This window comes from Lissotriton helveticus, chromosome 12, assembly GCF_964261635.1.
Source record: "Lissotriton helveticus chromosome 12, aLisHel1.1, whole genome shotgun sequence".
In the NCBI taxonomy this organism is placed as follows: domain Eukaryota; kingdom Metazoa; phylum Chordata; class Amphibia; order Caudata; family Salamandridae; genus Lissotriton; species Lissotriton helveticus.
In genome coordinates, this window is record NC_136073.1 from 729,492,741 (window position 1) to 729,516,276 (window position 23,536).

Sequence of the window (23,536 nt, forward strand, 5' to 3'; positions counted from 1 at the left end):
GTTGCATTCCCGACTACTCAAAATGCAACTGCTTCAACATGTTTCCTTAAGTAGTAGTTAAACCCGTTGCCAGCTGCTCTGCAAAGACCACATCTGCAGTTACACTTTCACAACCTTTAGCCTGCAAGCATTAGTCCAAACATGAATGATAGTGAGTGAGATAATAAAATATAATATATAAATTTGTCTCTATTTTGCAACTCCCCCTCCCCCAAAAAAAGAAATCAACTGGGCCCACTCGAAATTGAACTATTTACCAACAAAAACTCATATGAAAAGAAGTGATGTTCTTGTCTTAACTGTCAGACAAGCTACTGGAATAACACCCCACATTTCTTTGAGGGTGGGGGGCATTGAATAGGTGCATTGGATAGAAGGCTTTCATTGCAAGATGAGAGTTATATTAAACCTACTGGCCAAGCCCCACCCTGCCTGCTAATGGCCGCCCGACATGCAACGCTGCTTGCCGACCGCTGTTTTGCTGATTACGGGCAGTAATGTCAACGCGGCGCATTTTCGGCTGTTTTGGCTTCCGGTGATCCGGAGATTTGCCGCTGTCTGCTCCTAACCCGTTAGCCTGCTATTCTCTGTCCTGCGCCCCGCGGCCGATTCTTGGACGGCCACGGGGGTTGTTCTCTGCTGTGGAGTGGCACCCGCAGTGAGCCTGCTTCTACCGCGTTTTGAGTGGCGCCAGTGCCAGGACCGAGCCTGCTTGCTTGCTGCTTCACCGTGAGTACCACCTGTGTTGAGCTTGTTTTCGCTACCGCTGCCCTGCCACGCCAAACCTACGCTCCTCGTGTTCCTCCCTCCGCCATCTCAGAGAAAAGCTTTTGCAGGCTCTGCAGACGTGTCTCAGCTGGGGAGCAGAGAATGTCACAAGCATAAGCGTCGAAGCGCCTGCTGTTACCAGGAGGGGGAAGATCATGCTCACTTTTGACCTCTGAGACTTTTTGAAACTTTCTTTTTGGAGAAAAGCGCTAAGAACATATAGGAAGGTGCTTTTAACCCCTTCCATGCTCATGACGGAACGGTTCCGTCATGAGCTACGGTTGAGCTGGGCTCATGACGGAACCGTTCCGTCATGACCACGCCCGTTTCTATTACCGCCCAGCACCGGAGGGGGAAACGCGGTCGCACCGAAAAGGTTAAAAAGGGGGCCTCATCAAAAATGCTGAGCGGACACGCCGTGAGGGGAACGGCTCCTGCTTCTTTTAACCCCTGCCATCACCTGCAAGCTCCCCGAGCGCCGTGAGGGAAACGGCTCCTGCCATTACCCGCAAGCTCCGCCAAGCGCCGTGAGGGCAACGGCTGGGTCAAACTACAACTCCCAGCTGCCCCAGCTATCGGCGCGGGAGTGAGGTCAGCGGCGCGCCCGGAGGTGCCTTAAGGATAGAGAGAAGCCCGGGACAGGGGCGGGACAGTCTGTGGCAGTCCGGGGCAGGACGAGGCAGGGCAGGCCTCTATCCTTAACGTCCGCTACACAAGATCTACCATTGGCTTAAAATCGTAAGAAGTACTCGTAACAAAATTAAGGACTGAGGTTGTTCTTACTAAAGGACAGGGCCAAGCTTCTAGGTGTACTGTATTTAGTAAAGCAGCCTATCTATAGGTCTTATGGGGAAACGTAAATCAATGGAGGGGGGGAGTGGGGCAGGCAACCCCCCGAAACATCGCAAAAGAAGGAAACCAACTAAGGGGGCCAGCCACGCCGCTGCAAATTGTGTTATTGATCGTATCAACAATCTTGTGGATGATTGTAGGGAGATCCTTGTGGCTGACCAAGGCTATACTAGCGGCGACGCCACAATTGATAAGGGGGGTGCTACTTTAAAACCAGTAAACAATGTTATCGAACCCCCAACAATTCCAGAAATGTTTAGGGCAAAAAGAAAATCTAAGGATGGTATTAATAGTCATAACGGGGGCTGTCCGATTACATCTAACGAGGCTCTCTGTAATGAGGGCTTGGATATCCCCCTTAATGCTGCAAGTGAGAACCTGTCACCGCCCTTTGCCCCCCAGGTACTTCTTGGTAACAGGTTTGCAGTTTTGGCTGACATTCATAATGAGCCCCCCCCCCCCCACAAACTGTGATACAACAGATAGTCAGTCTGGACGCTGTGCCCAACACCAGCACCAGTAGGGATGAAACAGTGTCTGCAGAAGTTAATACCCTAACCAACCTTGTCATTCTTTTGCGGGACGAAATAGAGTCATTAAAGTCATTAATTATAAATTTAACTACTCTAGTCAATGGTAAGCCTGAGGGAGTAAAAAACACCTCGCCTAATGTTTTAGGCTTTAGGCCTGTTTATTACATAGTAAACTATTTTAGCAGCAATGAAGTAATGACGGCTCTTAGTACAGTGACCAGTGGTAGAGCCCCAGGCTTAGACGGGGTGCCGGCGGACATCTTTATTAATGATAAAGAGCGCTGGAGTAAGTACATCTTTCTTCTTGCCAATGCAGTTGCTCAGGGCGCAACTGTACCGACATCTTGGCAAGGTGCAGTCATAATACCTGTATTCAAGAAAGGAGATCGATCCCAATCAGGAAACTATAGGCCCATTAGCCTGATTGACACCATCCAAAAGGTGGGCGGGAGGATGGTTGTCAATAGGCTCCTGGACTGGGCAAAGGAGAATAACGCCTTGTCTCCATTCCAAGCGGGGTTTCGAAAATCTACCAGTACGGTGGACCAGGTCTTTCGTTTTACTTTATTGCAGTGGAGGACTGTGTTGCTGGGCAAGGGCAGCCTGTATGCGGCTTTTGTCGATTTGCGGGCTGCCTTTGACCTAGTTCCTAGGTCCAAGCTGTGGTTGGTATTGAAGAACTTGGGCCTACCAGAAGAACTATTGACAATGTTAATAAGGCTCCACGAAGCAAATTTTGCTAAGATCTGGTGGAGGGGGGGGAGGGAATGGTCACCGCAGACTTCCCAGTGGAGCGGGGAGTTCGGCAAGGGTGTTCGATGGCTCCCACGCTCTTCACATTGTATATTAATGGTGTCGTCGCTCATATGTTGTCTGCAAATGTGGATGCTCCTTCATTAGCTGGCACTAAGATACCTATTTTAATGTTTGCAGACGACACCCTGATTTTATCAAAGACTCCGAGTGGTCTACAGCGTGCATTATCTATCTTTGACCAATTCTGTGGGGAGCATGGCTTAGAAGTTAATGTGGCTAAAACTAAGCTCATGGTTTTTAATCCCCACCGAAGTTTTAGATCGAAACTAGTCATGAATGATCGCCCTCTAGAGGTAGTTAATGCCTTTACGTATCTGGGGATTCATGTATCAAATTATCTTAGATGGTCCCAGCATATAGATATCACAGTATTAAGGCACAGACAATTGACTGGTGCTCTTGGTTCAGAGCATAGAAAATCTATGACTAAACCAATAAAACCAGCACTACAGGTGTACGAGGCCAAGGCCCTCGGCTCTGCACTTTACGGCCCTGAGCTGTGGGGCTTTGAGTAGCTTCAGTCACTCCAAACCTCGGAAAATAAGTTCATCCGGACTATTACTGGCCTTCCCAAAAGTACTCCATTGCTGCCACTTAGGTATGATCTGGGCAGGAAGGCTGTTGCAGATTTGGCCAGGCTTCATCCAATTTTATATTGGCGGAGGCTCTGGACTACACCTGAGCTTTTGCACTATGCTGAGGGGTTTCTAGATATTATTAAAGCGGATGTGTTCCATACAATTGGTTGGTTGAATGTACTTAGAACAACGCTGGGTGATCTCGGTCTTCGAATGCTTTGGGAAAACCCAGTGGGAGCTTCATTCCCAACTAAAAAAGTCCTAAAAGAAATCTACTGGGAGAAGGTGGCCGCTCGGTACTGGAGTGGTACTAGTGCACCGTCTATGTAAATGTAGTTGAGCTTATATAGCGCACAGCTACCCGCAGTGGGTTTCCCGGCGCTTGCTTAGGGAACCCTTCCTGGTATTCCCCTGTGAGATAGCAGGGTATCCACAAGGTGAAAGTCAGGCATCCCGCCGCGAGGGGCCGTTGTGGAGATTAAGCAAGCTATTGCCCAGAGTCGCAGAGTGTGAACCCGTGAGTCGAGGAGGCACCGGGGCGAGAATTATCGAGTCCGTGGAATTTTTAGCACAAGACCCCGCCGAGGCGGGGAATTGAACCCTGGTCCAGGACCGATCTCAGCTTCCAGGTCTGCTGCCTCTAACCCCTGAGCCACACTTCTCCACTATGGCTGGAGGATTCCTAGAAGCAAAGCCGAATCCCAGCCTAGAACTTTATTGGGACGCTATAACCACACCGAGGGACAGGAAGCTCCTTTTCCAAATCAGAGCAGGTGCCCTTCCCCTTAGATCCCTGGCAGGCAGGTGGGGAGGTTCATCTATCAGCAACTGTCCCGCTTGTGGAGCTCACAAGGAAACAATTGGCCATTTTTTATATGCAGAACCTAGGCGCATCTGGCTAATACCAATGTGTAAGAACTTAGGTACCACTAGCAGTTTTGTAGCTTTAAGAATCATACGTACTAGCACTTTACTGCCTTTAGTAATAGCTACCGCCAAATACCTTGGATGGGCATGGTCTATCAGACAGAGGTTTTTAGGCAGCTGATTGTCCTTTTTATTGTATTAATAGTCTGTCTGCATTTTTATCTGTAAAGTTTCATCTGTAAACTTTTATCTTGTATCGACATTTACGTTTTAAACTATTTGTTTGTAAATCAAGTCTTACTTTTAACTGAAATGCATTTTACAAATGTTTTATATTGGAGATTGTATGTGCTTTTATGAGTGAACCTCGAATAAAGCAAATTTGACTTGACTTGATTAAACCTACTATTTCCTGTAATGTTATGCTGTCTGTTTTGTGCAAGCATGTTTAAATCACAAGTTTTATGGGTTGCTGATCTTGAGTAAAAAATAGGTGTTTTGCGAGCAGATTTGTTTTAAAGCTTTTCAGAATCATTTCTGTTTTTCTGCAATAGAGAGGGTGTTGGAGGTGGTGATGCTTTCTTTTGAGCTTGCCTTTCAGCACTTAAATGGTGTATTGTGTAATGTATGCAGTCTCTTAAAAATATATATCCTACAGCACAACATCACATCAACATCAAATAAGCATCACCTCAAAACAACTCCAACTGAACAGAACTCAGCACCACTTTAGCAATGGCTAAGCACCACCTAAACACCACTGCAACGGTATACAACCTTTACAACGAAACTTTTACAACGAACTACCATTACAACGCAACTTTTACAACGCAAACTATTACAACGCATAGCGCTGGGGGGCGCTCTAGGATAGGGAATAGGTTTAATTTACTATCCAACACCTTCCCTACTATCCACGGGGACTGGAGTTGGAATAGTAAATTAAACTATTCACTATCCAGCGCCCAAAAGCATTATGCGTTGTAATGGTATGCGTTGTAAAACTTACGATGTAAAGGTAGGCGTTGTAAAAGTATGCGTTGTAACGTCATACATCCCACTGCAACACCACCACCTCACCACCACCACAGCATCACTAAGCAACACCACAGCTTCACTCAGCACCACCACAACATCACTCAGCATCACCTCAACATTAGAATAGACAAAAGTTACCAGCACTGCAAGGACAAAAAAAAGGAAAGACATTGTTTTATGCATATTCTTTTTTTAATTGGGTCATTCAGCTGTACATAATGTCTGCTTGGTTATATATATCAGGTAACAAAAATGGTTATTACACTTTTTTATTATAACTTTTAACATGCTGCACAGCAGCCACAATGTTCTGCAACATAGCTTAAAAACATTGGCAAAGCCAATAGTTTGGGCTAAACACTTTCACAAAGGCGAGACCTATTGGCTATGTCAATGCTTGTTTCCAGTAATTGCAGCATCATTTCAGGAATTTAGCATAACAAATGTAAAATGACACTCCCAAAATTACACCAGTATACTGTAAAATTAACCCGGCCCTAATTATTAACAGCAAACTTTCAATTGAAAAAAAGACTGCTCATACTATAAGGTGACGTTGAAAGGACACAAAGACCACAAAGTTCCAAAAAAATCAGTTTCTAACCTAATCGAAAACCTTTGCTAAAAAAATCTGACATCCTTGATTTTAATCATTATCTGGCTTGATGAGAGCCAATGCTGAATTCTCAAAACGTTTCCAATTTTTCAATGATTTTCTTGTGAGCTCACGTGAAATACCTATGAAAGCACTAGTGTAAAAATTGAATCTAAATGGAGGTCATGGAATGGGCATTGTGGGTGTATGGTGACAGTCATGATGTGTCTGCCTTGGTGTATACTCAAAGTTAAAAAACCTTTACAGCTAAATAAACTTCCAGACCAAAATACTAGATAGTGAAATAATGCACAGGGTGTGAATCTGGTTTCTGGCTGCAAAATCTCTTTTCATCTATTTTTTCTTTTTTAGGATTACTTTTGTTAATTGCATTGTATTGTTTTATATTGTGGTATTTATACATAGCGCTTACTACCCCTGTATGGGACACTGAAGCACTTGCCTACGTGGGTAGCATGCTACACTGTGTAGGGTGTGTGGTTGGAAGGATGCTGTCTTTGTTTTGATCCAATGTGGAAAGTGTTTCTATGCCATGTGCGATGACATGATGTATTATGTTATGGGACGCAACGCGGATGACGAAGTATGAAAGACAGACACACAGGTTTAGGGTTTTTAATATACTGGTAGCGTTGAATGGCTCTGCATGCCCCATTATGTTATTTCTTATTAAATAAATTGCTTAGCTGGTTATGGCACAGGGTTGCCCAATATGAGACTTTGTGTATAACTGTGGCCCTGAGCTGGCATGGTTGGAGGGAAAGCGAAGAGGAGCGATTTGTTGGGATGGGTATTTGTATTATCAACCCATATTTGAGTGTCTTTGTGAGATGTAAAGAAGACAGTCAGGTTGTATAAATATTTGGGGCCTGCAGTGGTGCACTAAATTAAAGTCCTCTGAATTTTCCAGCAATGTGTGACAGATCTCTGGCGTTACTCCACTGTTGCTCATTTAGTGATGTTTGATTTTCTGGCGGTTCAGTGCTGGTGATGGATAGCCCTCATAGTAGATAGGTCTCACATGAATTTAAGACGTCTAGGTTGCAATTTACTGTTGGCTGCTGCATATTAGTGTCTTAGTATTCTTGAGTGCCATAACAGTTATATATGCAAGTGCATAACTTTATAATGCCACAGCGAACCATGGGTCAGCCATTCTAGTTCCATCCCTTGTGCACTGCCCCCTCTCTACCTGCAACTGTCTCCACCTTACTCTGAGCATTGCTCCCCACCCATTCCAAAATAACTATAAAATCACAGCAATGGATATATGTTGCTGTGTTGTAACTAAAGAGCAGACTTTAATGGTTGGTTTTGTTTTATGTCCTACATTCTATGTACTCCATGAACGCACAGGCATTAGCATATACATGCTTTTGTGGTGCTGCTGGAGGGACTGCCAGCTGCACTCATTCAGGTGGTGTTTGAGGCAGACAGTTTACAGAGTTACTGAAAAGGGGCAGTCTCTTCTCCTGGTGGCTCATAAATCTCCATCCGGGGCAAGTGCGGAGGACCAATTGACTGGTGCATGTTTCAGTTCAGAGTCCTGGGGATGGTAAATTATGTCTTGGCAAGCGTTTTCTAGTAAATTCTGCCGCTTCTCTTTTCTTTTTAAATTATGTTGAGGTTCCTGAGTTTAAAGTATTGGAAAAATAATGCAGGTCCTTTATATAAAATATTGAATTCAATGTACAACTTTGAAATACCTTAAGTTATGCATTTACCTTTCCTTCAATCTTTGTAATATTTTTTTCTAACAATGCTTCACAAACAAACACAGGCAAAGCCAACAGCTCAGCACTTGCACTAAAAAGGCCCGCCATCTTGGCGCTGCCAATGCTTGTTAAAAAATAGAGTAATTTCACATAACTATTGTCAAATCAATTGGTTAAATAAATCAAACATTTTACAAGCATCTCTGAAGAGAAATGTACAAAAATGTTTCATTATTTGAATATCTGACAGAGAACCCAGGAGCATTATTTTACTGCAGAAATAAATCATGCAAGTTCTCTAAGAATATGTTGTGCTTTTACCCAGGGTCCAAAGACTGAGGATATCTTATTCCATCCAGCCATGAAAGCAGCTTAATGACCAGCTGCCTACCAGCGGATTTCCAGATGTGTCATTTGTATGCCTGCCTCGTCAAATGTGTTATTAGATTACATCAAAAAGACCTTTGGGGAATTCAAATGCAACACAAAAACAAACAGCATTTGGTGGCAAAGAAGGTACCAGGCAAACATCAGATACAACTGTACAGTTTACATCTGGGTAGATTAAGGCAAACTGAAATGTGAGAAACTGAGTAAACCTTTTTTTAAACATAACCCATGGCATATCTCTACTAGGGTGTACAGATCTGTTGACTTAAATGTCAATTTTCAATATTGATCCAATTCTCTGGATAATCATGCACTCTAGAAGTCTCTCTTCTAATAACAGTAAATCTAATAGGATACTAATAACCTCGTCCTGGGTCCTGCAGAAACATCAGGGGTTAAAAATTAACTGGGGGAAAACCAATACCGCACACTGTGTTTGTCCTTGGGGTGAATTTACTGCTCTATTCAGAGTTCTGTCGGTCACAATGAAAGACTGCATACTGTTTTGGATTCACAGAGTAGTGAAACTCCATGATTTCTCCCTTTTTGACCTGCAAAACCAGGAATAGAGACCGATGTCCCCACTAAACCTTGCAGACGTATGTGTGGGGGAAAATTCAAGGGTTGTAGCAAAATTACCATCTCGCTCGAAATGTCAGACTCCGATTTGACGCTAATAAAGATGAACGTTATTTGCCACAAATCCATGTATTTTCGTAGCCAGGCACAGGATTAGACCACCGTACTTGTTACAAAGCTGACGGTTTAACAGACTACCGCTCCCATCGCTGCCAGCTACACCTGTGGTCTTCAGACTGTGTGGCACGCAAGGGGATGTGAAGGAACCAAGAGGAGTACTTAGTCTGTCCTCCTCGAATCCCGACACACGTCATGCTAAGGTGCTGCATTTGGTGAAAGAAAACAGTTACCATGAGCTAGCCTGTAACTGGTGAACCTCTTTTGTCAGTCATAGCCTGATTGGTAGTACGAGTCAACGAGGCCCTCCAAATAATCCGGTCTCAATCTCTTAATTGCAATGAATGATTATTTTTAGGGTGACAGATTGGCAAACACCATGTTGGTAATAAAGGGCCCAATCGACAACAAGTTTGCTGTGAGCTTCTAAGTGGTACGTCTAACTTACTTCTGGAATTCGGAGTAAGTCATAAGGATTAGAAGAGTTGATGATACCTACTGACAGTACATTCTTTACGATTCTGGCACCATGTATTTGGATATGCTTTTAAAAGGAATAACTGAACATAACTAATATGTTTGACGTGTTAAATATGTTCATTGCTGCCAAGTGGTTCCAAGTCTTGTGCAACACACTCGGTAAATTGTAGTATTTTAAACAACAACATTGTGTATTTTGGAGTTTGTAGTTTTGCTTTTAACACTGTAGGTATGGGCATAAAAACACAGGAGGGAAAGTGCTTTTGGCTTTAAAAGCTCCAATATAGCATTCGGTCATACAAGACAGGGGCTATTTGCCAGCTAGGCATCTACCTTGTGATGTCACTTGAAAAATGTGGCTAGCAATGTTTTATTCTGCATATATTTAATGATGAAAAATGAAAAGTACTAAAGTGTCTTAGTTTTGTCTGTATATATATTAGAGTGTGGGCTCTCGCAACCTAAGGAACAGTCTTTAGCCGGCTTGCAGTATTGAACATTTCCTATCAAAATTGTGAGAAAATAGGCTGGTCAATTTTGGGCGGGTGGCTAACAAATTATTTTGCATAAGAAGAGCACAACATTAAACACTTTCAAGACCATTCTCTTTAGAGACTCATAAATAAGTATGGACAACTTTAATGTAAATTTACATAGTAAACTTGTGTATCTCATAATGCAACAGGCAACTCGGACATAGCACTGTCATTGGTCCAAGAAATTCTTTGTTGATCAGCACTCTCCAGGGTGCATTTCCCCAACACGTTCTTGAGCTGAACCCAGAAAAAGGCCTGTTTGTTTGGTTCAGAAGGCCACTCCAAGTAAGTCTTTGTGCTCAGCAATTTTCGTAGTTTGCAGAACTTATTTGGAAGGGAATCCAGGCTGACGTTTTCTTTAACAACCAGGATGACGTCATCAAAAGCATGGCCAATGCAACGCTGGTGGGCAAAGTACAGCTCATAATTGCACCACTCGCTGTCGACAAAGCTACGGGACAACACAAAGATGACTTTGCGGCTCTTTTCAATGTTTTCAATGATGTTGTCAATGATCCACTTACCCGGCATGAAGTCTCTCTCATGTATGCAGATACTGAAAGGGGGGTTGCACTGTTCCAGACGGTACAACAATTCCCTCCTAACCCAATCTGCATCTGAGGAGCTATAGGAGACAAAGGCATGGTAACTGTATGTCCTGCAAGGAATGCCTTTACGTGATCGGTGTCTCGACTGAATGATTTGGCATGTTGCTTTTATATACCATGAAACATCAAACTTCCAGCAGAGTAGCATAGATATAATGACCACAACTGCAGTTGTTGTGACAGTAATAATCACAATTAGAGTGACATCACATTCCAGCCACCCTGGATTGTAAGACTCTATCATGTTACGGAGCAGGTATTCTGGATGATAGCATTTATAGTTCTGAGGCCAATCTGCAAACTCAAGGTCACCATATTGCTTGGTCTCCTCAATGAACATGGCAAGCTCGCAAGTGCAATGATAAGGATTGTTGCCTGCTTTCAACGTTGCAAGTTTTGGCATGCTATCAAAAGAGCCTGTAGTGATCACTCCAAATGAATTACCATCAATAGCCAAGAACCGGAGGTTGGGGCTCTCCCAGGTGGAGGGGATGAATTTAATTCTGTTGTTACTTAAAAATAGTTCACTCAAATTAGTACTCTTGGTGAAATAGTCTGTGTCTAGCCCATCTAACTCAGAATTTGACAAATCCAAATAGTGCAGACTTGTAGGAAGGCACTGGAATATTATCTTTTTTATGATGTTATGGTGCAGTATTAGCTTTGTAATGGCAGGTCCCCAGCTGCAGTACTCACTGTTTGATCCAATGCCATTGTGACTAAGATCAACAACCCGGAGATTTGGCCAATTAAGGCTTAATAATGAAATAATTCTGAGGCTAGTTATTTTGTTGCTGCTGGCATTAAAACATTTCAGTTTAGGAACCAATGGGTTTTGGCATGTTGGGTTGTATACAAATTCGTTGGTCAGTCGGTTGTTTGATATATTCAGCACAATAACATTTTTCATCTCGTCCCATGCATCACAGGGAACATAACGAAAGTTGATGTTTATGATATAAAGATTGCTCACTTTGCTGAACCAAGTGAACGTCCAGTCAAACCTCAGAATGTCTGGGTTATTGATGTCCTTTAGTAGAAGCTTATTCAACGTCAAATTGGATATCTTGACATTTGAAGTATACAAATTCAAAGACCTTGCAAAGTCTATGGCAATCAAACACAGATTTGTCACATTTGATATTTGCACATTTATCAATAAGAGGCGTAATAAGTTCTCATTGAACTTACCCCGATACAAAATAAGTTCTTCCAGACCAGTGTCTGCTAAACCATTGAACAAGTCCATGTCATCTGTGTAGTAAGAGTTTGCAAACAAATTGCGTAGACGAAGGAGTTTTATGGATTTTCCACGCAAGTCTCCCAGGATCAAAGGTAGTACATAAGGATTTGTGTCCAATGCAAAGTCGCACCAAAGAGAAAAGGTGTTAAGCACAGCGAACGCCCCCTTGTCATAGTGCATAGGGCTTGAAGCGGTCTTCAATGCAAATTTCTGTAAAGAAATATTTTGTAAGGGTAGAAAATCATTTTTCCTAATCCATGTGATCTCACTTCCACCCATGGACAGTACCCTCAAGCTTCTAAAGGTGTAAAAAACATCATCAAGGGTTGAATTCAAATACAAATTGTTGCTCATTTCCAGCTCTGTCAGATGCTCCAAAGGACTTATCACCAGGGAAGGGATTTCCATCAGAGAGTTGTTGATGAGGTTGAGCTTTCTGAGAAGGAGATTTGAGGCAAAAGAGTTGCGATCGATTCTGAAAATGTTATTGAAGGCCAAGTTCAAAATTGTCAGGTTTGTATAGGCAGAAAAATCTTCTTCGCTGATACTCCGAAGTTTATTGTAAGACAAATCTAATTCTACCATGCTAGTTGATAAATATTTAGGGACTTCACTGAGGCTCAAGCCAGAACACAACGCAACATTGTCCTCATTCACTGTGCAAGGCATCTGACTGTGTGCGACGTTGGCCACTCTTGTCATCAGAATAAAAAGTTCTAGCCATCTCCCACTGCTTTGGACCATTTTCACATTCTTCACACCGTGGAATTAATAATCTGTTGAGGGAAGAACAGCTAAAAATGTTTAAAAAGTAACTTGATGGATTTGAGCAACTGCATTTTTTTATAACTGAATTAAAGAAGATAACAATTGATCAATTCTTGGTCTGTGAAAAAGTAAACACTTACTAGAAATCTTTTCTGGACCATTAGGGCATTCATACATAGGCATAATGAGAAAGTGAAATTACAAATAATTATCACTTCACACTCCCTGCAGGAACTCCACCTTTCCTGTTTGGTCACTTTGGATTTTATGCCTTTTGCCGGACCCTATATTTTTGCTGACTTTAGAACTCAGTGCACTTTACCCCTGCTAGCCAGTAGTTCCTGAAGGCTGTTTGCATTGGCTCTCCAGTTTCTCCCAGTTAGGGACTAGCCATGAATAGGAGTGGAAAAGTTATGAAATGCCTCCCAGGAAATAGGTATGGGCTGTCCTCAATGGGCAGAAATGACTCCTCTAAATTCAGCCGAATATGCAGAGTTGGGGCTATGTACTTCCTTTTAACAGGACGGTGTCAAATCCTTCTTGGGCACACATAAAGAGAGATAAAAGGATGCAAAGACAATTCTTGAGGATCCCTTATGTGGTTGCGAAGGACACTGATTTTGTTCTACCAGACCTCGTCTCTGGGTTACATATAACCGTTGCATGTACTTGAAAGTGAGAGAATTGGATACCAAGATAATTCTTGTGAATTTCTAATCTGGTTTCTGAATGACTCTGTTTTTGTTATACCAGACTTAAATATTGTCGTTAGATGTTGGAAGATTAGCATAGTTGCTCTCTCTCTCTCTCTCTCTCTCTCTCTCTCTCCCTCTCTCCCTCTCTCTCTCTCTCTCTCTCTCTTCCCCCCCCCCTGATAAAATGGATAGGGTTGGCCACCATGAACCTTTATGCTATTGTAATGGGAAGGGCCAGGCATAAATTTAGTACCTCCAGGTACCCACTTCAGAACATTTTCTGGACCTGCAGAAGCTCCAAAGAGAACTGGTTCCACTGTCTGTGGCCGGAGAGGAGCCCAGAAGGACTGTACCTGTCTCTCATGTACCCAGGACAAACAAGAGGATTGCTCAGGGCAGTTGGCTGACCTCCTCTGACAACAAGTGCAAGGGGCCTTTTCTGGAAGTAGTAGATGGGGTATGTGCGCTGCTGTTGGCCTGTGTCTGACACCATGTGGGTCTCTAAATACCTTCCCTGAGAGCCTAGGGCTTTAAAGGTGTACTCATGAGTTGGGTTGGGACTTGAAAGACTAAGTCAAAAGGTATAATCTCTGACCAGGACACACCTGGTTGATGTTGCCAACCTGAACTCTATCGCAGTCAGCCTCAAATTGCACCTAGGTCAGAGTCTACTGTGACCACTGACTTTCACTGACACTTTTTTCTTTATGGTACCATTTGTACTTAAAACTTACAAAATTCATATCTTAGGTATCCCTTATTGGATTTTTAGGTTTCGTCCTGATGTTGCAACTGCGTAGCAGTTGCAACGCCAGGACGAAATCTAATGTTATCTCAATAGTAGGGACTTGGAAACGCCCCGTCTTCCATTGGCTAGCTCCATAAATGGAGGCTAGCCATTGGAAGACACGGTTGTCCTTCACTCTTTCCCGGTCAGAACGCGAATCGTGGGCGTTTCTGACACTTTTTTTAAGTTCCGCCCTCTCCTCTTCCCATTGGCTGGAATTTTACCTTCCAGCCAATGGGAAGGGGAGAGCACGAAAAACACGCCCCCCAGCTCTTCGACCGCCGCCTCGGGTGAGTGCTTGTTTAATCGGCTCATCACCTGGGTGGGTTAGCAAAACTCTCCATGTTTATAATTATCCCCAGTTTCTGAGTTAGGATGATGGATGTGCATTCCTTGCCTCAGGCTGTGGTAATAGAGTGGCTCAAACTCAGATGAGTGATCGAGCTGCGCGTTGCTTGAGTAGCCGAGGGCGCACAGTAGTGCTGGTGACCAGAGTACCACTCGCATTGCCCATAAAGCGTTAAATCAACTGAGCGCTTTTAGAATTGTACTCCACGTACTGGGCGTTCTGTTTCCTCCCACCTGCAGATTAATTGTACGGTCCGCTGCGTACTCACCTGAACTGTACGCTTCACATTGGGTGGACTGTGCGCCTTGCAAGATACGCTGCGTACCCCTCTGAACAGTACGCTTCGTTCCTTCAGTACGTCGCGTACCCGTATTCACGCGTGATGCGTGAGAGTTGCTAGGGCCGTAGGTACGCGACTCACGCGAGATGCGTGAGATTTGGTAGGGTGCCGCGATTTCTCCCGTTTAGAGCGCACAGAAGCGCTATGAAGCACCCAGAAGGCCTAAGACTGGCATGAAGTCCTAGAAACCGCCCCAGAAGTATTTTTAGTGGACTTCCAACCTTGCCAACAAAGAACTGGGGCATTATCCTGTCTTTTTAAAGTAACTGGAACTGAGGGAACTGTGTAGGAAATAACACGCAAAGAACTATTTACTGAAGTAAAGTAAACGAACTATTTTTGAACTGCAACTAAGAAGAAAAGTGCTTATTTACAACCTGTGGTGCTACAGAAACGTTATTTGGTCTTGTGATAAGTCTGTTGATATATATGTCACATTCTTCACTGTCTGTGATCAAAAGTTAAATGAAAATGCCAGGGCTCAGCCGACTGAAGCCCATCTCCAAACTCCTGTCGGCCCCCAGGGAAGAGGCAACGGGCACTTGGCGGCCGTCTACTTGAATACTGTGAAGTAACACCCCCCTGTGTCATTCGCTGCATTCCAGAGCGAGCCTGGGCACTGCCCACGTCTGGCGCAGGGCGGCCATTCATTTGTCTCCATCTGCCTTCTGTGAAGTTGTACAGGTCTGCCTGGGAGCTGAGGGCGGCAGAAAAAGGATTCACTGGGCTTGTGTGCGCTGCATGTTGCACTATTGTATTTTCTCACTATCTGTTTTATTCGGCTCCTCACCTGGGTCGGTGGCTCTGTGTGTGTGTGTGTGTGTGTGTGGTAGTAATTGCTGTCTTCTGAGCTCGTCCAGTAGGGTACAATAGGTCTCACATTTGCGAGAGATTAAGCTATTGGAAATGTAAATGACAATGCATTTATTTATCTGTTTTCAAAACCAACACATAAATAAAAATTTTGTCATTTACAATGCCAATAGCTCTAACTTTTGCAAAGGCGAAACCGTTGCATTGTAAATGCTTGTTTCATTTTGATGTTATTTTATTTTTTAAATTGTACTCTATTTCTCTAATTTGGGTTAGGAATTATATTGTTTTGCATTTTGATTTTTTCACTGCTTTGGAACTGCATAAATACTTTACTCTCTACCCCAAGTTAAGTCTGTCTGTCTGTGCCATAGCTACCAGGGTGCTGAGCTCAGGGAAATCCTTTTTATCTGTGTCATTGTGTAGAGTTGTAATGCAAAGGTGCTATATTGAAATTGAATCACAGAGCTGTAATTGTAATAGTTTATTGATTATATTTCTTAAACTAATTTGAAATAATGCAGTCAGAGGAAAGTAGAAAAAAATGTAAAAAAATTATCAGATACCATGCCATTATAAAAAAGTGATTTTTTTAAAATACCATACTATTAAAAAAATTATATTAAAAAAAGTCCAAGATTGAATGTTACTATTTAAGAAAGAACTGTGCAATATTAACAAGCATTCCTAAAAGATTGCATGTTTGAAGTGCTCTTCCGTTATGGCTATCAATTTCATCACACAGCTGATTATTTTACCTGCAATCACCTTAAAATAAAAATTAGTGGAACCCTTAAGTGTTATCATTCCATGCAATCTAAACTATGGCTTATTTTTTTATATTAACAGCTCGGTACAAATGCAAAGAACATGTTCAAAGTACTCCATATGAGTAGAGCAAAGATGACATAACGAAATATGATGTAGTGCTTTGTTCAAAGAACCCTCAAATAGGGCAAGTAGAATACAGAGAAGACGAAACCTTTAAAAGCAATTTTTCATAGACAGATTTAATGGTCAATCAAGATAATTTTGATGGTTGGAAAAGACTTGCAACAACTGATTTTCAGTTCCAAGCAAGATTTTCAGTCTCAGGCATTTCTCCTGATCCCCTTGAAATCGCACTAAAATAATTGCTTGTTTAATTAACTTTCTACGAATTGACCTATACATATTAGCAAGACTGGTTACTGAGCGTAAATTGTAATTTCTCGTAAATTGAGACTAGCAGCATGGAATGTACAACAGTGTCTCAGACACTGTTCGCTATTCCTAATGGGCTTACTAAAGGCCTACCTCATTAATATTAATGAGGTAGGTTGCAATTTGTGACCCCTTAGGAATCTCACACATCACAGGGATGGTGGCCTGCTGGGGCCAGCAGACCAGCATGTCTGCATTTGCTTTTTTAAAGAAAGCAACGTTTTTCTTTCAAATGCAGCCCGTTTTCCTTACACGAGCACATGTACACGAGGAGCACTCTCTCTGACGCACTACTTTGCCGACAGACTAATACATTGATACAATGGCTTATGTTCCAGACATAGAAGGCATTTTTATGTGATTGAGGGGATCTCTATCGATATACCAGCCCTGAAGTCGTCGAGGTACCACAGGTCTATCAACAAAACACTTGTTGGCTGAACTGTGCTATTGGCTGAATCACTCTATGATGGTTGTACAATTCTACTATTGATTGGATTTTTCATTAGCTGTATGAAACTTAACTGCCTTGTTTGTGAAGATTAATTGACTGCCCCTCCTTAAACCCGAACAGATGAGTTGGATTAAAGTGGACTTCACAACATTCACTGTTGGAATCAACATTGACTCTTTATCACAAACTGAGTGCTCAGATTAGTTTGATACAGTTTGTCCCTCTTTTCTGCAGGACATTTTATGGTTGTTTTGTTAACCAAATCTTTTTTCCTTTGAGCACCGTTTAAGCTAATTCTATTTTTCTACTTTCCCCATACGCAGTGCAGAGCGCCTATTGTTGCTTTTTTGACCTGGTTACCAAAGTGTTTGTAAGAAAAGAGGATGCATGTTTGCGACTGGCTTACCAACTACTTGAAGTAGGTGGTAACTGTGATTATTTTGCGACTGCATTTGCTGTCACAAAACAATTGTACATACCAGTGCGACTCGCTATTAGGGACGCTCCTTGCAACCCCTTCCTAATAGCGACTCGCAAACCCTATTTTGTGAGTCGATAAAAGGTTACAGACTCACAAAATAGAGGTTGTACATACACACAACCCTTTTTAGCAATCGCAAACGGGCTGATTCCCCATTTGCGACCACTAAAATGGGTTGTACACCTGGCCCAATATAATTTCCTTAAGAATACGGAATTCATTGTAATTGAACCATATGTTAATGAAGAAACTATTTTAGACATAATAGAAATAATGGTTAGACCAATGGCACCTCCTCTATACTTTGTGCCAATATTTTAAATCACAATTGTAGATTTAATACATTATTCAGTTTATCAATATGCTGTGACCAGTGCAGAGAGTCCTGTAGTTCTACTCCAAGGTAGGTAGGTGTACTTCTGCACAAGCTCAATATTTTGCTGATCAATCACCCACTTGAAGGACAACTTTGATTTCTGAAAACAAATGATTTTTGTTTTATCTTAGTTACTTTTTAGTTTTTTTTTATGATCAGCCTGGAGGTGAAACAACTGCAGCTGAAGGCCTAATTGAGTTTTAGAAAACAAAACCAGGCCATCAGCATAGGCAAGAAAGAGAATTGTGGGTGGCCAGGTTGCAGGCAATGCCTTCTTATTGCCTACAATAGCAAATAAATCAGCAATGTATAATGCAAATAATAGAGGGGCTGAAATACATCTTATTTTAAACCATTCATTTTTTTATTGCTGGGTGTCAAACCCCTACCATTGCTTAATTTAACCGGAACTCAGGTTTCCGAATAGAACTCTATTATTAATTTCAGGAGTGTTCCCTCAAGCTCCCAGAGCTCCAATTTTGACTAAAGTTTGTTATGATCCACCCCATTGAAGGCATTAGAATAGTCAAAAACAGACATATAGTTGTCTGCCTTTAAAATAAAAAGTATTTTTAACAATAAAAATTGATGGCCACAGTATTTTTAATTGTTGAACAAGCCGATCTCAAACCAGTCTGATGAGAGACAATTAGCGAAGAATTGTCCTCCTGTGTTGATAGAAACATTAATAATAATTTACTGAAGATTGTACCATGCACATTGAGTAAAGCTATTATAAGGTGACTGCTTAGTTCTGATTTAGAACCTTGCTTGTATAACTATTTCAAAATGGTTCCTTTCCAAGACAAAGGAGTATCAGTGATAGACAGATTGACATTGAACAGGGAAATTAAAACCAAATGCCTGCACTTTTCTTTATTATGGCGTTCGAGATCCCATTGGGATCAGGGGCACAAGAGGTTTTGATCTCTGTAATACAAGTACTTATATAAAAAAAGGTGGAACTTTGAGACCCTGCAACTTGCGTAATTGGAGGTTGATCAGCAGAGCCATCTCAATCTGCAAGGTATAATTCCCACTTATTGTCATTTATATAGCATCCCTAACTTGTTTTTCCTGTCCTGGCCAAATCCCATTCATGACCAAATTTCTTTGAGTTTTTGTTTATAATAGATTCATGAAGTTTGTCCATTGTTGCTATTGTTACTTATGTTTTATTTCTCTCAATGGTGTGATAGTACTTTTTTAAGGTTGTCATATTTCCTAATCCTTTAAGATATTAGTGTTAACTTTCAAAGCCCTTCTGATTTTCTGCCTGTAGAAATGCTATCATTTGTAAGAAAACTGTACAGCACATCTATGTGATCCCACACACCCCCTCCTAAGAGGTTTAAGCAGTATTTTTTGTCTACTTAATTGATGCTTGTGATTAGTTACCATTAAGTTGATGGAGTCATATGGAGGTGTTCCATTCTTCCAATCAATTAGGGGATCTTTCCTCAATTTTCAGTATAATAATGTCTATTTGCTTCTAGGAAGCCAGTTCAACTATGCGTCAGAGCTTTGTATGACCTGCAGGTGGATGGCTCCCAAATTGAAGCTAAAAACTGAAGGGTGTATCTATAGCCCCAGGAATCATACTTAAAATGTTTGCGATGGCTAGCAGAATTGGAAAATCTGGCCTTCCATTACATCATAAGATCTCTCTCCATTAGACTTACCTGTATTGTTATATATCCAAGAATCAATAAGCACAGACATTGGAAATAATTTTGGCTTGTAAAAGTGAAAAACATTTCTCAAGCTTTATTAAGACACAGAGAACAGGTACCACATGGGCAGTAGCAGTACAAACTTCCTACATGGACCCAAAATGTCAGCAAAGGCAGTTGCAGTACAATGGCGTGTAGACACTATTCGCAGGTGAGAGGCATATTCCCTCACAGTACTGACTGCAGCCCTGGGTGGCAGAGTGGGCTCGAGTTGCTGGTGGTAGGAGAAGAAAAGGTAACCTCTGTGCAGGAGCACTAGATTTCAGCTTGAGATTTGAGCTGGTGATAGCACTGTGTGGGGTTAGAGTTCCAGGTGGAGAGCCCTGAACTAGAGAGAAACAGAAAGAGAGATAGAGAGAGACATAGAAGATGCTACACTGACAAGTCACTAACAGGGCACAATGTTTACACTACCTACATGTGCCACAAGAGCTGCAGAGAGATCGAGTAGGATAAGAGAGATGGAGTCCAGTAAGACTGTGCCCATCCTGAGGAAAAATCCACTTGGGTTATCTGGGTGTATATGATGCTAGTTTGGGTTCCAGCTCAGGGTGAAGAAAGGTAGAGACATTCACCCCCTACTGAGTTAATATGTCAGTGCTGAAGAAATTAGATTCCACCCACTGATAGAAGACACAATTGTGTAAAAGCTAATAAATCACTGGCACAAGGCTTCTGAACCAAATACATGTCAAGAGTTCCTCAAGCCCATTATTGACCACCACACTTACACATTACTACTAAACTATGATTTCACTTACCTGATTCTTTGTAGACACCAATCTGCCACAACCCCATCCATAGTTATGGGTCAATGGACATCTGTTAAAAGAGAAACAACAGTAGGTCTTTCATGATTGAAGAATGGGTTGAGTGAGAAAATTGTGGACACCTATGACCTTAATACCATCTAATGGAACTCCTGTACCATTGACTTCTTTCTCAACATTCCCACCATGCTCCTTCTAGTGAAGGCTGAATTTGCACGTTAGATGGACTTGCTTACAGCAATGAGCAGTGTGGATCACTTGTTTGACAAAGGAAGGCTATTGAAAGCATCCGGTGCTCTCTACCTTGAACACCTCTTCTTGAAATAAAGCATTCCAATAAACAAAATGTAATAATGTAGTGACCAATTTTCTTCTATTAGGATACAAGAAATGTAACCTCAATCACTACATTTCTGTACATTTTTGTGTATCACCAGACGGATCAAATGTTTACTGAGACCCTGATCAAAAACACTCACTTGAGAATCACAAGAAAGCAGTGAAATGAAGAAGTGTAGTTCTCCCTGATGGCAAATAATACATCAATGTACAGAAGGTCCCTTTGTTAAAATCAATTTTCTGGACAATTAGAGTTGACTACTGACTACTTTGGAGCAGGTTTGCCTCCTCATTTGACACTCCATAAGATGTATGTAAGCCTAGGCATAAGTAGACCAACTACTACTCACTTCCAAGTAGATAACTGTGCTTCTGGTAACTGCATCCTCGTAAGGGATTTAGGAAGGCCAAGTGAGCCTGTGCAGACATTCACTACTGAACAGTTGAAATTAATCTCAGAGTATGACAGCCTCCATTAGATGACTGACAATACACGAGTCAACTGCGGTGAAAGATGAATAACCCATCATGAATTAGTTGCAATGAATAATCAATCATCCTGATATGGATACCGATGAACGCCCTTGCATCACAGGCAAAATATAAATATGACTAGAAGCTAGGTGGGCAGCAGCCATTGTGCCTGTGTGTATGTAGGCCACATAGTAATGTGCTGCACTGAGTTTGTTACCCAGGGCCAAGGATTTTATGAACATCCAGCGTTCTTTCCTCTAGGTCCCTTTAGCAGAGCAAAAGTGCTAAAGATGTAACATGTTACAGATAAAATAGGCAACCCAACATAGAGTGTGCTAAATAAATAATAAATATGGGCAGTATTTAAAATAAAGCTATCCATGTTTTTACGCCTACTAAGTCACAAGAAAATGCGGATTTCACCATGAAAGTCCAGAATTTCTCCCACTGCGATACGATGCTCCTCTTAAACTCAAATACACACATGGATGAACCACGGCACAGTTGTTAAATAGGTGGTAGTGACTGAAATACTTTATGAAATATAGGAAACAACATCTGATTTAACACACTGTAAAACTACAAACATCTCAAAAGATTGGTTAATTTACACTGGCCTGAGTTCCTATTACTAGGAACTCTGAGCTATTTTTGGTGAGCGGGCGTACAGAGGGATCAAGCAAATGCGTATTCCCTGTGTTCTTGGTACCAAAGATGGGCTCCTAAATGGCTAACATCTATATAATCAATGCCATCAGTCCCAATGAATACTAAGGGCCTCATTATGATGTTGGTTGGAAAGCATTCCGATAAACTCCTTGTCTGAATAGTTTCAGACTGACTCGGAATCGGGGAGTCCTACTTGCCGATTACGATGTTTCAAACACACCGCTCGGTCAGACTCCCATTGACTTCAATGGGAGCCTGTGTCCGACAGACAACAAAGGCTCCCAGGGAAGAAAGGGGTGGGTGCGGAAAACCTTGCACCCTGTGGGAGGCACCCCATGGTGCCTGTCACACCGTGCATGGTTGGAAAGAGGGGTCCTATGGGCCCCCACAGGCCCCAACCGGAGGCCTCTGGGTGATGGGGGTCCTACTTCGGCGCCCCCAAAGTCCATTTCCGACAGCCAATCCGTGTTGGACAAACCGATTTGGGAATGGCTGTCTGAATCAGACATCGAAATACATTGGTCGGAATGGCGGTCCATAGAACTGTACGATTTGGGTCTGACCGACTCGGTTTCTTCAAATTCAGAAAGACCAAGCGGTTAAATTGCATCGTCAATGGTCGGTCGGAAATGTTTCTGAGTTGGTCGGAAACATGAGTTCCGACATGGATTCGGACAAACAAGAATGCCAGAATGAGCAGTGCAATCTCCTAGAGACTGCGTCTGCGTATTGCTAGGACGGCCATCTCACATACATCCCTTTACAATTGCAGAAGCTGAGCTGTAATGTTGTTTACTTACTATGACAGGCTGGGCAGAACCGTCAGTGTAAATAATGTATTCATGCTGATCTAGAGGCATTATTTAATTTGGGAGAGAATATTCTTATTCGTACTGCAGAAATGCTTGTGCTTTTAATGTAGATCGAATTTGTAGTCTACATCTGTGGCAGTAAGAGAATTAGCCCATTGAATCCATAGTGGATGTAGTGCTTTTGCGTTCAGAACGCTAGCTTGTGTTTCTCCCTTCCCAAGAGAATAGCCTTTTGACTGGCTGCCCTGTAACCTTCCACTGCTCACGTTTATACAACTACTCTTTTCCTGTTGTTTAAGCACAGCATGAGAGTTCATGTGTTTCCATCTATCTCACTCATGTGCTTCTGCCCTGACAAATATCTGCAACCCCTGTGCTGCTGCTTTCTCTCGTGTGCTTTTCCCACACCAAACTCCCCTCCTCTCCAAACTCCTTGTGTTCTTCTCCTCTGCCTCTCCCCTGTGATCTGCTTTCCCCTCCTATTACTCCCACCCACTTCTTGTTGTTTCTACCCCACCCACTCTCCACCTGCTCCTCCATTGCGACCGAACCCTGTAGCCACTTTTGAAAAGCACAACATATTTAGTTAAGATGGAGTTTCAGCCAGCTCTCTTCATCCATTTGTCTTGTGTTTGATCATTCACATATTGCATTATGGCATACATCATGGGGCAATGGGCCAGCCTACTTTACCCACTGTCTAACTTCACTCTAACAGTATTTTGTCCTTTCACAAA

General features: G+C 42.3%; 1 protein-coding gene and 1 long non-coding RNA gene across 2 annotated transcripts in view; one reads left to right on the top strand and one right to left on the bottom strand.

Annotated features, from left to right (window-relative positions):
* The first annotated feature begins 604 nt into the window (after positions 1-604).
* LOC144798388 (uncharacterized) overlaps positions 605-23,536 on the top strand; it is a 558,332-nt gene continuing 535,400 nt past the window's right edge. Inside the window, exon 1 of the long non-coding RNA XR_013603529.1 lies at positions 605-729. This is a non-coding gene — a long non-coding RNA (uncharacterized LOC144798388). The remainder of the gene's footprint in view (positions 730-23,536) is intronic.
* On the bottom strand, positions 5,657-12,503 carry LOC144798694 (toll-like receptor 2). The gene has a single exon (XM_078669695.1). The coding sequence runs from the start codon at positions 12,478-12,480 to the stop codon at positions 10,021-10,023; it is 2,460 nt and encodes an 819-aa protein (XP_078525821.1). The 5' UTR covers positions 12,481-12,503; the 3' UTR covers positions 5,657-10,020.

Bases quoted from the DNA above. Each gene is read 5' to 3' on its own strand.
- LOC144798694 (XM_078669695.1), bottom strand. From the start codon at position 12,480: ATGGTCCAAAGCAGTGGGAGATGGCTAGAACTTTTTATTCTGATGACA.